The sequence below is a fragment of the Myotis nattereri genome (assembly GCF_964212035.1).
Source record: "Myotis nattereri genome assembly, chromosome: 5".
NCBI lineage: Eukaryota > Metazoa > Chordata > Mammalia > Chiroptera > Vespertilionidae > Myotis > Myotis nattereri.
The window spans coordinates 5371134-5386978 of NC_138080.1; the positions used below are offsets into that span (position 1 = coordinate 5371134).

The following is a 15845-nucleotide window of genomic DNA, read 5'->3' on the forward strand; positions in this document are numbered from 1 at the left end:
ATTTTTGAACGTGCTACAAATGGAATAATATATGTTCTTTTTTGCATAGAAAAGTTGATATTGGTGTTTTTTTAACATCAAAACTTATTCCAGCAATAACAATAACAGAGCTCTTTCAGACTTAGCTTTTGACAAATTTGCCAAAAAGAATGAAATCACATTAACTTGTTTTAAAAAAGTCTGAAAGTTTGCCCCAGCCATCTGAAATGGGCTTTGCCTCAGATCTGTTTAGCTGCTCCGTAACCTGTGCTCCCAGCGGGACACCGCTCTGGGCTCTGTTGTTTCCTGCGGAAGGGAGAGAAAACTAGATTCCCGCTTACCTTCTCCCCCCGCCTCCTCTCCGGCAAGGGCACTAGGTAGCCCCCTGCCTGGCTGGCAGAGGCGTGAGTTCTGCTGGCCCCGCAGAAGAGGGTGAGCCGCTGGAAGTCAGGGCACCTGGCAGGGCCTCCCCTGCAGCTCAGAAGAGCCAGCCTGCCTCTGTGGGCCCTGCTGATGGGACAGTTTAGAAAAGGACCCTCAGGAGGCGTGGGGTTCGCATGTTACCAGCTGCGTTGGTCTCTATGGGAGGAGTTGGAGGAGGATGTGTGGGTCTCCTGCTGGTTTTAATCACCTGGTGTTTGGTAGTGGACATCTGGTCTGTCGGGTGCATCATGGCAGAAATGGTTCTCCATAAAGTCCTGTTCCCAGGAAGAGACTGTATCCTTCACAGGGAGACCTGCAGTGGCCACAGGGGGGGCGGGGGCGGGGGGCCTAAAACAGCTTGGTGTGGGGACAGGCAGTTCTGTTTCTGGGGTTTTGTTTCTTTTTTAAGCTGTAAAGTATTGGAATCTTTGCCACTTAAGCCCCAGGTTGCTGTGCACTGATGGCTACACTGGAGGCCGCAACTATTCACATTGTGTGAAGCTCAACTCACCCTTAGCAATTCGTTCTTCCATATTTGTGTGTTTAGTACACTGTTAGAATTCCTTTTCCTCACCTTTGTTTTGTTCATGGCACTTTATAATTTTATCATTTCATTTTATTTTCAGTTGATATCTGGTCAGTGGGTTGCATCATGGGCGAGCTGGTGAAAGGTTGTGTGATATTCCAAGGCACTGACCGTATCCTTCCCGGGACCTTCCCGGCCATGCTTCCTTAAGCACTACAAGCAGCCGGAGCTCAAAAGGAAAACGCCATAGTTCCAGACCGGGTGTAAGGGGCTTTATTATGTTTGTTAAATTAGTGTCACAAACCAACGGTTCAGTTTTACCTTTTCTTTTTTACTTGACTACCTCTAATGATTTTATTGAGGCTTGTTAAGTTAAACTAATTATATTAGCTCTTAATTTTATAAAAAATAGCTTATTAGAAATTTATTTATTATTTGATGAATATATTCTGATATAAATGAAAATGTTATTTATTTAGTTCACTCAACTAATTTAACTAGGCAAGTTGCTGTCTAAATTTAGTAGGCCAGTAAGTATTCCTGCATAATTTAATTAATATGCTATTTTGTTAGCTATTAGTATGCATTAAAATACTTTCCACCAAAGAACGGAAGCACACTACATAACACCTAAGTGAAAAAGATTAAAGTGAAAGTTGGTGAGGAACAACATATGGTAAATTTTCTTGTTTCTCTGCTGACATTTTGTAGAAATTTTTTAAAAACCTGCTTAAAGGTATTTTGTGAGACACTGGGAAGTCTAAAAAAAAATATAAAATGCCAAAGATTAACTTATCTTGTGGTCAGGAAATCATATTAATGACATAGCACAAAGTAAATAGATAATATAGCTTTCTTTCCTCATATTCCTCATATTCTTCCATCTCTAATGTTTTTTACGCCAACATGGTTCTTCACATATGCCCTTTTTCATTTGTGTTCTAACCACTTAATATTTTCATTAGTCTTTGATTTTGATTTTTGTTATGAAAGCTTTAAGTGTCTCTGTTCATTGGCAAATTGATGTGTTGTGTTTTTTAAAGGAAATCAAACTGTGTAGTCAGTGTTTGTATTTTGTTAATTTTAGTTTTTTATAATTTTATGAGGGCAGTTTTTTTGTATTATAAATTATTCACAACACAAACTTGGAATGAAAAGGTTTTATTCCTGTCATTTTATTTACCACATCACAGATGTTATGTGAGGTTAAATGCAGCATTTTATTTTGTTCTAGTAAATTTTCCAGTAGTTTCCCATAATCTACCTTAGATTCACTTGTTTCAAACTGTAAGGAAGGGGGCCTTTATTTTACAAATAAAGTCAATTAAAAAGGGAAAAATTGACATTCTAAAGGTAAATTATTTAAAAGTATCTAACATTCAGTTTGTCTCAGTTCTTCATTTTATGCCTTTCCTTTTTGTATTAAGAAATGTTTTCTTCAGAAAATACAAAAATGAAAAATGTGGGTACTTTTTGGTGCATTATTAAGTAATTTCAAATTCCTACTTTACATATTAACATCTTACAGTGTCTGTAATTAATAATTGTATATATAAGATTCCCTAATGTCATTTTCAGAACACACACTGAGATTAACATCATTTTTCAAAGGTAGTTTTGCCAGTTTTTCAAACATTGGATTCTGGAAAGCAGTCTGCAGTTCTTATAGATCCGCTTTAGGTTTGTGGCGTGGGTAGAAAAGGAGCTCCTGTCCCAGCATGGTCCCTAAGAGAGGAAGCTTTAGCCAGGCCACCTTCGGCCCAGTTCTGACTCCCACATGGGGTCTGCATCCTTGAGGAGTGAGAGCCCTTCTGAGCCTTGGTTCCTCTGTGGTATAATGAGAGCTCGGGGGTGCCTTCACACACCCCGGATGTCAGCCAGGCTTTTGGGACTGTCCTCCTGTCGCCTATCCCTCTAGTCTATAGACATAACCCCAGTAGCTATTTATTGAGCACCTACCCTTTCCTAGGCTCTCCGCTGACCTAAAGTGGAAAAGGATGGCCCAACTGCTGAGCTGAGGGTAGACCTGCAAGGTCAAGGGCTATCACAAGGAAACCACCAGGATGGTAGGGGGAGGCGGCTGAAACGCTGTATTTGTTTTGAAGGTCAGCCCTTCAGCGAGCCTTGTTAGGGTTCTGAGACGTATGTCAGACACTGGAGATAGCAAGAGCTGAGCTTGGGAAGGGGTTTGGGATGGAGAAACGAAGATGGATGGTCAGACTGCCCTGCTGTGTGAAGGCAGGGTACTGGTAGTGAGTGCTGAGAGAGGACGGAGGAGGAGGAGGACCCAGCCCCTCGGGTGGCAGAGAAAAGAGAAGCCTGTGAAGGTGACAGCCCCTCCTGGAGGGAGAGGCTCTAGAAGCCGGGGGGAGTTGCTGAGGGGAAGCTGGGTGACGCTGTTAAAAAGGTCAGGGGTGAGAATGGCCACTGGGGTGAGGGCCGGTCACTGGCAGCCTGGGTGGGCTAGATTTCATGGAGTGATGGGGAAAGCCTGACAAGAGGATGTTTAAGAGAGAGCAAGAGACTGGGAATTAGAGAAACAAGTATTGACACCTTTTTTTTTTCAAGTGAAAATGTTGGCAAATGCCAGATGTGGGCCCTGCCTCACAGGGCTCTGGTTCCTCAGCTGTGAACGGAGAAGCCCCATAGGTCTTCCAGCTTAGGGAGCTTTAGATCTAACATAGCATTGGTGTGAAAACTGCTTTCCGTTTGCCTTGTCATTACTGTCTAATTTCATAGATAAGCATTTCTGTCATAGGGATTCTTCAGTTATAAGATACCTTTATTTTGATCTAGAATGGGAAGGCACATAGAACTCATTGTATTGATTTAATAAACTGTGATCATAGTTTATAAAGAGTATAAGAGTTTTTTGTTTGTTTGTTTTTTAATGACCTAAACTTGGAAACTCAAACCTTATTTGAATATTATTTCAAAATGCTTCTGCTGGCCCTGTAGAGTGGCCTAGTTAATTACTTGTTGACAGGTATAAATATAATTTGTTTTTCTTTGAATGATACCACTTCATGTAATAGAAATATAAGGCATTTCAGTTGTATTTTCCTCAAGAGATTCCTTAGATATTGATCAGTGGAATAAAGTTATTGAGCAGCTAGGAACACCGTCTGCAGATTTCATGAAGAAACTTCAGCCAACTGTGAGGAATTATGTAGAAAACAGACCAAAGTATCCTGGAATCAAATTTGAAGAACTCTTTCCAGACTGGATATTCCCATCAGAATCGGAACGAGACAAAATTAAAAGTAAGCTAGCCTCTTTCCTTGTTTTCATAATCTGGGTGAAGCGTTCATTTTTCATGTTTGTGTTCTAAAACCTGTGAACATTGGGAAACAAAATAGTTGAAACCTTCAAGTAAAGCCATTTCTCCACAATGAAGGCATTGTAGAGAGAAAGCTTCAAGACCTAGAAGTTTTGTCCTCAATAAAATGACTTAACTAAATTGGCCAAATAAAACTATTCCCACCAGTCAGAAAGACTCCTGCGTTAGTTCCAGCAGCTGACGTTTTAAACGTTTCCAGGTTCACAGGATGCTTGTATAAGGATCTAGCCCCGTTGAAAAGTCAGAAACCAAATGATAGTTCAGTTCAAAAGAAGCTCCTCCTCCCTTTTCCTGTGTCCATCACTAAAATGTGATTTAAGGGAAAAGAGATTTGTTTCTCTCAATCAGAAAAGCCCCATCTCTCCTTTGCCTGTATATGTCAACTTTAATTGTCAAAACCTCAGTGAGCCTTGCATTTAACTAAGTTACTGAGGTGTTGGTTTTTTTTAGCTTCTACTAATCTCTAGATTTTTTTAAAGTGTATGTTGACAACATTGTATACAGGTAGGCAAAGCAGAGGCACCTGGGAAGTGCCCATCCTGTGCCAGTGTGAGATTATTGTGTGGCTTATAAGGTCTGTTTCTAGTTGCACTTTGGAACGACATCAGAAATAAATGCTAACCCGTGCTTCGTGTCTGCACAGACGGCAGTGCCCCCGCTCAGCTCTGCACCCTCCCTGGCAGAGGTGCTCCCTGGGACTCTGTCTTCCTCTTCCAGACCTGTAGACTGAAACCACGTCCCAAAGCCCGATTTCTAGTGAAAGAGGCTGATAGTCTTAAAGAAAAAAGCTCTTGATCTTGAACCTATCAAACAATTTTCAAAGTTCATATATTTCAAAAAATCTTTTTATTGATTTTAGAGGGAGAAGAACAGAGAGGTAGGAACATTGATGAGCATCGATCGGCTGCCTCCCGCACCCCGCCCTCCCCCAGGTGCATGGGATAACACTCAACCAACTGAGCCACACCAGCCAGACCCATTTTTGTTCTATTTGTGCTGTCACAGTTATTCTTCATAGTGCAGTTTTCAGATAAACAGCATTAGTTACTAATCTAATATTTGTTTTTACTCTAGCAAGTCAAGCCAGAGATCTGTTATCAAAAATGTTAGTGATAGACCCTGACAAGCGAATCTCTGTGGACGAGGCTTTGCGTCACCCTTACATTACTGTGTGGTATGACCCTGCTGAAGCAGAAGCGGTAAGCAGCTCTTGTGAAAAGACGTATGTTCAGGGACTTACATTTCCTAGGGTCTTCTGTCTGGTCTAGAATGTCTACATAAGGGGAGCAAGTCCTACATTAAGAGGATCACAAAGAGGCCATGTGATGGGTCACAGCCCCGTTTGGAGCACTTGTTCCTGGGGCTCTAGCTCAGTACTTAGGAAGTGAACGTGCTTATGCTGCGGCCATAGACTCATCTTGGATGCGGATGCTGGCGGGTGGTCACCATATCGCCACTTTTAAGCTCCATGTGTACCTGGTGTGTGTTGGACTTTGGTTACATCATCTTGTTTAGGCACCCAGTCAGGCTAAGAAACTTGCTGAAAATCACGTTTGTTGATCCTTCCCAGGGACACCTGCTAGGGGCGCTCCACTCTGAGCTGGTGCTCATGTGCATGTTTCCACAGCACACTGGGGCGATCCTCAGCTGTGAGTGAAAGAAGCGCATAGTGGATGCTGATTGTGTGCCAGCAGTGGAACTCATTTTTACATCTTGGCCTCTGGATTTAACCACCATTTTATTTTTATTTTTTTATTATTTTTAAAACCTCCATTTTAAATATTGTTTTATATGAAAAGAATCTGATATATAAGCATGTGATTTTTAAGCAAGTTTTTGGATCGGTGCACTGATGAGTGGAGGTGGATGGGTTTGGGAGTTCTGACGAGAAGAACTGTCAATCTGGACTGCATTCTCCCCCTTCTGTATCCTAGCACAGTGCCTTGTCCAGGGAGGGTCTCTAGGAAGCAGCCTGTGATGACTCATTTTGTAATTACACTGGAGGCCCAGTGCACAAAATTTGTGCACAGGTAGGGTCCCTAGGCCTCGCCAGTGATCAGGGCCAATCAGGGCCTTCCAGCTGCCAGCCAGGGCCTTCCTTCCCACGCTGCTGGCTGCTGGCTGGGGCCTTCCTTCGTTCTGCGCTGCCCCCTGGTGGTCATCACATGTCATAGCAAGTGATCGAACTCCCAAGGGGATACTTGCATATTAGGCTTTTTTATATATAGATTTGAGCAGATAGCTTTAAAGTGTTTTGAGGTCATGTGATTATAAAGATGACAATAAGATCTCTATTTTATTGGTTAATCTTTTCTTAATTATTTTGATTCTAAAACTGATATAATATCACACTTTTGAAGAAATCTTTCATAAGCCATGTTTGAAAAAAATTACATCCATATCATAAATATATTAGAAGTCCTCCAAGTGATTCTACCCTTTTCTTAATGCCTCATTATTTTGTAAATTAATTGACTTTACGTGTAACTTAATTTTTAGCCACCACCTCAAATTTACGATGCCCAGTTGGAAGAAAGAGAACATGCGATTGAAGAATGGAAAGGTAACGGGGAGCTGATTTTGATCCATACTTACAACATTTCTTGAAGTCCTTGAAGGGGCAGTTTCTCACTTGTCATTAATAGCCTTTGGGGGCAGGAACAAGAAACCCTGCAGGCCATTACCCTCCCTCTCCCCCTTCCCAGGAGAAAAAGAACTCGAAGGTAACAGAATTCAAAAGGGACATGTATGAATTGTATATTATTGGCTTTAAAAGAGAAAAATAAGAGCTTTTTCACATGACCTTACATTATCAAATCCTGGTTTGTCAACTAAGTGTACTAATTATATCACACCTTGATGACACGTTGCAAAATGTTGGGTAGCCCCAATTTACAAACCCGTAAAGCAGACCTTGGGGACTTCAGCGGGGTCATTTTAATGTATGCTGTATTCATAAATCATGTGGTTGTATATGTGGTTTAAAATAGGATTTGGCCAAAATAACAGATCACAAATATGCAAAAAATTTTTATTCCACTATGAGATTAACCAGACAACTCACAACAAACTAAACCAGCAATAAAGAGACTGAACTAATGATTTTTCATTAAAAGTTAGAGTCACTAGTAATTGAGAACCATGGTCAGCACAAGTCAAAATAGGTGACCTGGGCCCCTTCCCAGGTGCCCGGAGTGCCAGTGATCTGCGTACACACGCACAGCAGGGCCTTATACACAGCCACGCTTTGTGGCAAAAGGCAGGCTTATTTTCTTTCAAGAATCCTAAAATTTTAGAACCCCCCCTAATAAATTGTGTAATAGTTAATTGTTTTTCTTACCAAGGAAAACCGAGTTGAAGCCAAGAAAAAAGTTAGGTATTTGGATTAATTTCTGGGCAGTCTGGAGGTGCTTCTAGCTCACATGTGGATGCTGGTCGTGTTTGGAGAACCACAGTAATGACAGAGAAACATACCAACACGTGTGAGAGCATCCAATAGTTTAAAATGTTCTGTGAGAGCCACTTTGTTAACTTTCTCTTTCTCTCTGTTTCTCTCTCTCTCTCTGTCTACCTGCCCCCCTTTTTAAAATCCCCTCATGGACCCAGAACCACCTACATTTTTGGTGGCCTTAACAGTTGGGTTGAAAAGATGTGATCTATCAAAACATGGATAGTTTGGTCTAGGTCGACTGTGTTTCTGAATTAACTGTGTATCACAATTAAAAATAACACATCCCAGTGCCCTTGGAGTAGTTCCCGTTGACTTGGAAGAAGGGTTAGAGATGCCAAGAAACTGAGGAAGCCTTTTCACTTGCACTTCTGTTTGCAGAGCTAATTTACAAAGAAGTCATGGACTGGGAAGAAAGAAGTAAGAACGGTGTTGTCAAAGATCAGCCTTCAGGTTAGTCATCGCTTTAATAGTGATCGCTTTCTTCTTTCCCTGGTCAGCGTTCTCAGCTGGCAGTGGTGTGTTAAGTGCCAGCGTGACCAGCACTGGATTTGAAAATCCACCTGTGCTTAGTCTCCCGTCTGGGTTTGTCCTGGGGGTGGCTGCTGACGTTCCACTGAGGTACTGAGGTGCCAAGCAGTGAACGAGCCTCATTGTAAACATTCTTGTCCCAGCCTTGCAGCAGCTGCTGTCAGCTCCATTTCCAGATGAGGAAACGGAATGTAAAGCCTTTTCGATGTGCATGACCCACTTTGTCCTGGCCCACACCCAGTTAAAACGAAAACGAATGTGAATCTAATTAAGATGAGTTTGGTTTTCTTTTGAGAAAATTATTCATACAGCTACACCGTTTTCTCCTCGACCTGCCTAATGGGAGAAGCCTAACAGCGAGGCAACTGTGTGATCACTAGAGACATAGCATGTCTGTTCCTGAGCCTGTGGGAGGCTACCTGTTTTTCTCACGGAAATTCTTCATTATAGAGATTTTCTCACCCAGCTTCTATGGCCTGTGTGCACTGCTTCTTATTATGGAATTTTATATTCAGCAAGACAAATGGGTCAGTCATCTAGAGGTCGTGTAACTTCAGCATGAGATTAGGTGCTTTTTAATTAAGCCCACATTTAAGACTGCAGACACTAACCTCTGAGGGCCTGAATGTTTTATTTTTGCTCAGACCAGACCAAAATATGGATAGTAGCAAGTAGGATAATTTCATTTGCCTTAATATGTCAATTTTGGAGATTTCTAAAACAAAAATAAAATGAACAGGAGGACACCACATTTCCCCCCCTTTCTTGCTGGTTTGTTTGTATACAGCCCTTATTTTAGTAGGTATTTTTATTGCAAAAGAATTCTTCAAAGCTGGTGCTTTTGTCCTTGGATCGAGTGTTTGCGATTATAACTGAAATGTCTGGTGGCATTTGAATCCTATTTGGGCTTAAGCCTTTTGAGATACTGATAATTTTTGGATACATTCAGCAATTTTCTTTAATATCCTTTTTAACCCAGCAGGCATTTTTAAGTAGTTAACATGATTATACATATATGATGCCTAGCCACTAGGAAGAAAAGGAGAATGTTTCAGAGAAAGACAGGAATATTTGGGATTCTGGGCCTAAAGAGGACTCTAGGAAAAGCTCAAAATGTACAGTCAGCTAACTTCTCATTTATACTAATAGTTCGGCCGGGACACCAGAGGACAAGCGAGGGGCGCCCTGCGGCTCCCTGCCGGGTGCGCAGCAGCGTCGTGCCTCAGGTTGCATTATGCTTGGTTTTCTCAGCACAGATGCAGCAGTAAGTAGCAACGCCACTCCTTCTCAGTCGTCATCTATCAATGACATTTCATCCATGTCCACCGAGCAGACGCTGGCCTCAGACACAGACAGCAGCCTCGATGCCTCCACGGGACCCCTTGAAGGTTGTCGATGATGAGTTCGAAATAGCAAGCTTGTCAGTGAGGAACTCTCGCTTCCATGGGCCTGAAATGCCCAGGAGTTGATGGAACCAAATAGAAAAAGTCCATGTTCTGCATGTAAGAAACATGATGCCTTGCCCCCGCTCAGTCCTGATAGCATTGCCTGCCTAGATTATAGTGAAGCAGGTTATGTCTGAAGAACAGAGTGCAAGCCACACTTGTAGAGATTTTGTTCAAGGTCATTTCAGGTGAGCAATTAGAATGAATGAATTTGTTTCTTTACTTGTACGGTAATGGTAGTGACAATTTCTCATCCTCAAAGACTGATGGGACTTATATGCATGTGACCACAGTGCTTGCTCCAACTTGCCATCTAGAACTTTGGAAATCAATATTTAAATGCCAAATAGTCTTCCAGGTAGTGCTGTTTCTAGAATTACCTCTTAATCTTAAGTACTTTGGTGTCTGTCCAGAAAAAATAGATTTATGTTTATTAATTGGCCACCATCATATTATCATATCTCACCTTCTTTTATGGTATGATTTATTCTATCTTTTGTATTTCAGAAGGAATATAATTACATCTATTTAATAAATAAAAAATAGAACTTTTTAAAAATTTGTCATGTTTGGGGCTGAGAATTATCTCTGCTAAAACCACGACACTTACATGCACATTAGTCTGGTGGCTGCACATTCAGCTTCACTGCATGACAAAGTTCCAAGTTGTGTTTTGTGCTGCTTAGACATATATACTTTTAAAATCTTGTCGACCCTAACTCTTTTTTTTCTTGGTCTTATGAACTTACTATTAGTTTAAAATGCTACCTAAAAATTCACCATCTTTATTAGCCCCCTAACAATCCATCTCAGTAATATGACGGCACATAGCTCCTTGAATCCATTATTGCCTTTAGAGTAGGGTTTTGCAAATGACCACTAAAGGCCGTCACAGGCACTTCCTGAGGGCTCGCTCTGCCCACAGCGAATGGGTCCCTGCTTCCGTCATCGTTCAAGGTGAACGTGACTGCGCAGGGCGGGTTCCCTTTCCCACGCAGCAGGCTCCGGGCTGGCTTTCCTAAGAGAAGCACAGGCGTCTCCGTGGTCTGTGTGAGCAGCCGGCTGACCCGCGCCTGCCGGTGACTTCCCACGTGGTGTTGGCACCTTCTCCTCAGGGACCTGGTGCGTGTTCTGGGAAAGCTCTTCAGAGGGCGTGGAGGAGACCCGGAAAGAGTCGTGGTTCACTATTGCATCTTTCCTGATTTAAACTGCTCACCTGAAATGGATGCTTTCAGACTTTTGCATGTGGAAATCATTCAGAATTCACTGAGATGCTGGGTACTGCAGTGTCACTGCGGAAAGGAGCTACCGATGGTCACATTTTGGCTACCTGTGAGCATAATGCTTTTCCTAGAGCTTATTCTGTACGGATTCCTGTCTCACGTTTAATTATTTTGGAAGCTGTTGGGTCAACATTCTCTAGAATTGTTCTGAGGAGGAACTTTGATAAGACAGTTTATTATAAACATTAGCTACAATATTTTATTTTCTCTGCACCAGTTGTATCTTATTGATTGGTATTATTACTGGAAAGTAGAACCTTTGATGAGCAAATTTAATACTAAAATCAGTTTTACATTGTGAGATTTAGACACACTTGAGTACAAGATGGAAATACTAACTTGGACTGAGGCAAAAACACCTTTTGTGGGGCTTGGGATGATGATTTTTGTGTTTGGAGGCTGATGGTATAGTGAAGACCATTACCACTATACATGTAAAAGCATCTTAAAATGGCCTTTTCTCTAATCTACATTCTTTTAAAAGCTTTACTGAGTCTATCTTTTAAAATAAAAACAAAGAAAGAGAAAAGTTTTAAAAATGTATTCTCTGCCCTGGCCTTGTGTAAATGCAGCACCAGGTGCTGAGGGTGCAGGGCAGTCCCGCCTAGCCGGGCACCCCACAGATGGGCCCCTGCTCGCTCCTCCGCTTGTGTTCACGATGGAGCCCACGTCGTGCCAAGCCCACCTTCCACCAGGTGGCAGGGAGTGCACGTAGGACAGGCCACAGGCTGTAGACAGCAGAGCTCCACAGGAATACCTCCCCCTGCAGGGCCTCCCGAGGGGGTGTGCCAGGTCCTGGTGCAGTGCGCAGGGTTTCACACTGGTCGCTGTGGATGAATGCTGATAAGAACTGAAAATGTGCTCAATTTTTCATCTTCTCTATTTTATTTTTGTAATTTGTATTGTACACAACCCTGGAAGTAACTATTTTGGACACATATTTTTATAAACCAGGTAATTTGTTATTAGCCTGGAATTTGATCTAGGTTCGTTTTGTTTGTTTTCACTCACAACCGAAATGACTGCCTCCCCTTTGTCAGGTCTTGATTTCAAGTGCAGGTTCCGGAGAGCAGAGTCTGCCCAAGTAGGAGAACATTCTAGAAGCACATGCTGCTCGGGGCTGACCGGCTGTGGTCTGGGGATGCTAGTGTGGCCCTGTTCTTACCGCTGGGATGCAAACTCAGAGCCGCGGTGCTGACAGGAAGCCTTCAGCAGGGCCTTGCCGGCAGCCAGAGCCCCTCGTCGAAAGGTGGAATGGGATGCTGGTTTTGTCCGGATTTGATGCTGTGTCAGTTGTGGTGGTGATTACGAGGTCTTCTGCTTGATCGCTAATGTAACGCCTCTGATGTTTCATGCTGGCGGTAAATACAGGTGTGACCTCTCAGATCGCATATCTCAAAAGTAATATTGCCTAATGTTTTGTAATAAAATATATTATGTGTGTTTTGATTGGTGAAAATAATACAGATACATTTTAAAAGAGAAGTGTATAGCATGTCCAATTTTTGTGTGTTTTGAAGTGACAATTGACTGTATATTTCTACATCAGCATCACTGATTACAGATTTAACGTAAACACAGGTGGATGTTGAAGTGTCGTCATTTCAATCAATACTAGCAAATGTTTTTAAATTGAAAGAGAAAACATTTCTGTTAGATCACTTACTGAAAATATTCTGCAAATTCCTGGATCTGTTTTCAAAACAATGTAGTACAAAATTATTCAGAGCCGTGGTGTAATTGCTCACAAGGTGTGGCCAGGAGACCCCACCGATTGGTCTGCCCTTGTATCACATCGTGTCCCTAGGGCACCCATGTGCTTGTGGTTTGTGCACGAGATGAGCACTTGGGTTTTGAGTCACTTTAGATGTTCACAACTTAAGACAACAGGAGTAGAAGGGCCCTCACAGGCTCACTTTCTTTTCTCTGCTTAAAAGGACTAGAGCCATTTCAGATAGATGAGTGTCAGTCTTATTTTTAACGGCTTCTGGAGAAGGAAGACATTTCTCTTGATATTGGTCTGGGTTCCATTTCTCTATCTTACCACCTTCCCATTTTCAGTGTAGACAGTACTGGAATGCTTTTTATTAATTGACAAATGGTACATGGTGGTGGTGGGGGGTGGGATTTGGGTAGGGGAAGGGGTAATATTTCAAAATAATGATATCGTCATGAAGTTTCATTCTGTGCCTCCTTGTGTGACTTTGAGCATGAGGTTATCTTTGACTAAGGCAGTGTTTTTATATGTTTCCTTTTTAATCAGGAAAGTTGGTAACTAAATTAGTAATAACAGTGACAGAGTGGCCAGTCAGGTCCCCTTGAGTCTTCACATGGCCATGATTAAGAGGGATGCACCTGTCAAGCCATTGGGAACTTGTCATTCACTGTATCCTCAAGGCCCAGGGCCACACACTCCTTCATAGTTTGAAAGATCAAGGCTTTGGGGCCCAGGATCCTGTGAGCAAGGGCGTTTGCAACCACGGTTTCTCTGCCATGGTGCTTTAGAGTTGGAGACCATTCAGAATCAGCTTTCTAACTCCCAACCCCTCTCCCGTCAACAGTGAGAAGGCTGCAGCCCCTGAGGAGGGGGTGCAGGTTTGCCCTGAATATAGATAGATCTCACTCTTAGTCCTAAACGCCTTTGAGACGTTGATGAGAACTTGGACTCTCTCCTCACACAGATTTTGCCAAGTTTTCTGAGAATCCTGGTGGATGCCGTGGCAAGAGCTCCTTTCTAGAAGCAGCTGCTGGATGCTTTGCGTTCTTAATGGGAAGCAGCGCCTGCAGGAGCGTTGGGGGCTCTTCTGCTCTTCCTCCCTCTGACACTTTGCACACAGATTTTGGGTGTATATAGGGACACCCTCACTCTGATCCCCAGCACCAGTCAGTATTCTTATTAAGTGCCAAAAAGAACATAGGGGCTTCGCTGCAGTGAAATGCACACAGTGCATGATGAAAGGTAGAGCTGGAGGCTTGTGATAGAGATTCATGGAAACATAAAAGTCGTTATGTACAAGTTATGAAATAAACTCTTAAGTCCATAATTTAATAGTTGATTCTCCAATAATATTTTCTTTCCTCCTCCTACAACTTCACTGTACTTTCTTAGAATTGTTATAAGTGTGCTTTGAAATAATTTTTTTACATACTTAGATGTCACATAGAGAGAGAAAAGGTAGAGACGTCCTCTGGTTCACACCTCCACTCAGAGCAGGAATCGATCTGGAGGGCTCACCTAGCCTCTGCTTAGATTATTTTAGTCAGGAATGCCCTTCCTACTGATTTTTTTGTAGTTTTGACTGTTAGAAATTTCTTTCTTAAATTGAACTGAAATCTGGCTCCCACAACTTCCACGCATGGGTCCTAGACAGTTCCTTTGTATGAAATAGAGTGAATTGGACCCATCTTGTGAGACAGCCTTTAAGACGTTAGTTGGGAAGATAAGCTCCAATCTTCTGGTCTCTAGATTAAACTCAAAGTTCTTCCAGCCCTCTCATGAAAAAGCCCTAGATCAGCGGTTCTCAACCTGTGGGTCGCAACCCCTTTGGCGGTTGAACGACCCTTTCACAGGGGTCGCCTAGGACCATCCTGCATATCAGATATTTACATGACGATTCATCACAGTAGCAACATTACAGTTAGGAAGTAGCAACGAAAATAATTTTATGGTTGGGTCACAACGTGAGGAACTGTATTTAAAGGGCCAGAAGGTTGAGAGCCACTGCTCTAGAGTCTCTCCACTTCTATGTAATCTAAAAAAACTTGTCTAGTGCCCAGACAAGAAAAAGTTAAAGGACTCCATTACCACCAAAACAGCATTACAGGAAATGTTAAAGGAACTTAGTGAAAAAGAAGAGGAAGAAGAAGGATAGGAAGGGGGAGGGGGGAGGAGGAGGAAGAAGAGAGATAAAAATATGAATCATAAAATGGTAATAACTACCTACCTATCAATAATTACTTTAAATGTAAATGGGTTAAATACTTAAGTCAAAAGACATTAGGGTTGCCCATCAATAGCCAAGTGGGTAAAAAAGGCATGGTACAATGTAGGCCAGGAGGAAGATGGTAGTGGATCCCCACCCCCCCACCCCCCAGAATCAGAACTAAATTGGGGAATATTCACTAGAATTAGAACTAAATTGGGGAATATTCACTCCCAAATGCCAGCTGGGGACTGGCTGAAGAGATGTTTAAACAAGGAAGGGCAGAACCCACCTCAAGACTGGTAGGAAGGGCATGTTGTGAGAGGTGCTGGCCGAGCTCTCAGGAGCGACAGGCCAAGGGTGAGGAGGGTTCCCTAGGGATGAGAGGGGCCTCTGGGACCCCCAGGCAGGGCACCCCAACCTGGCAGCCAGAGTCGGCAACAGCTGCCCACATAGCGACCTGTGTTGGAGATTCTAGCAGCCAGAAAACAGCTTCCCAGAGGCAAAGCCACTATTTTTGAGGGCAGGTGCACAGAATTTTCGTTCCCAGTCACTCACCCCGGTTTCTGCAGGGGAAGGGCCATGTGGACTGGAATTGCCTGAGGAGAGACGGGGTTGGAGGGAGTTGGGGAGAGTGCTGGGAGGATGGCTGCCAGGATACCTGTGCTGAGTCATCCTCCCACTATCCCAGTGGCCATTTCTCCTGAGACATAAGCCCCTCCCAACAGGTGAAGCCTAGGGAATGGCAAATGCTCCACCGCCGGGATGGCGTTCATCCCACCCTAAGGAATCCCACTCATCCCACACTCTGGAATCCAGCTGGCCCCACCTGGTACCACTAACCCAGCTGAAGAGGCAGCAGCCTCAGGGAGCAGCCAGTCATTGGCTGGCTGTGAGTTAGAGATCTTCCTTCCACATGCCTGGGAGCCTGGCTGGCACTTCCCTCA

General features: G+C 43.0%; 1 protein-coding gene across 1 annotated transcript in view; it reads left to right on the forward strand.

Annotated features, from left to right (window-relative positions):
• The window catches only part of MAPK9 (mitogen-activated protein kinase 9), a 54065-nt gene extending 41515 nt beyond the window's left edge, over window positions 1–12550 (forward strand). Inside the window, exons 7-12 of the mRNA XM_081091927.1 lie at window positions 625–696; window positions 4009–4191; window positions 5343–5467; window positions 6768–6831; window positions 8098–8169; window positions 9504–12550. Of these exons, the coding sequence (XP_080948053.1) occupies window positions 625–696; window positions 4009–4191; window positions 5343–5467; window positions 6768–6831; window positions 8098–8169; window positions 9504–9646 (659 nt within the window). The 3' untranslated portion in view covers window positions 9647–12550. The remainder of the gene's footprint in view (window positions 1–624; window positions 697–4008; window positions 4192–5342; window positions 5468–6767; window positions 6832–8097; window positions 8170–9503) is intronic.
• The last annotated feature ends 3295 nt before the right edge of the window (window positions 12551–15845 follow it).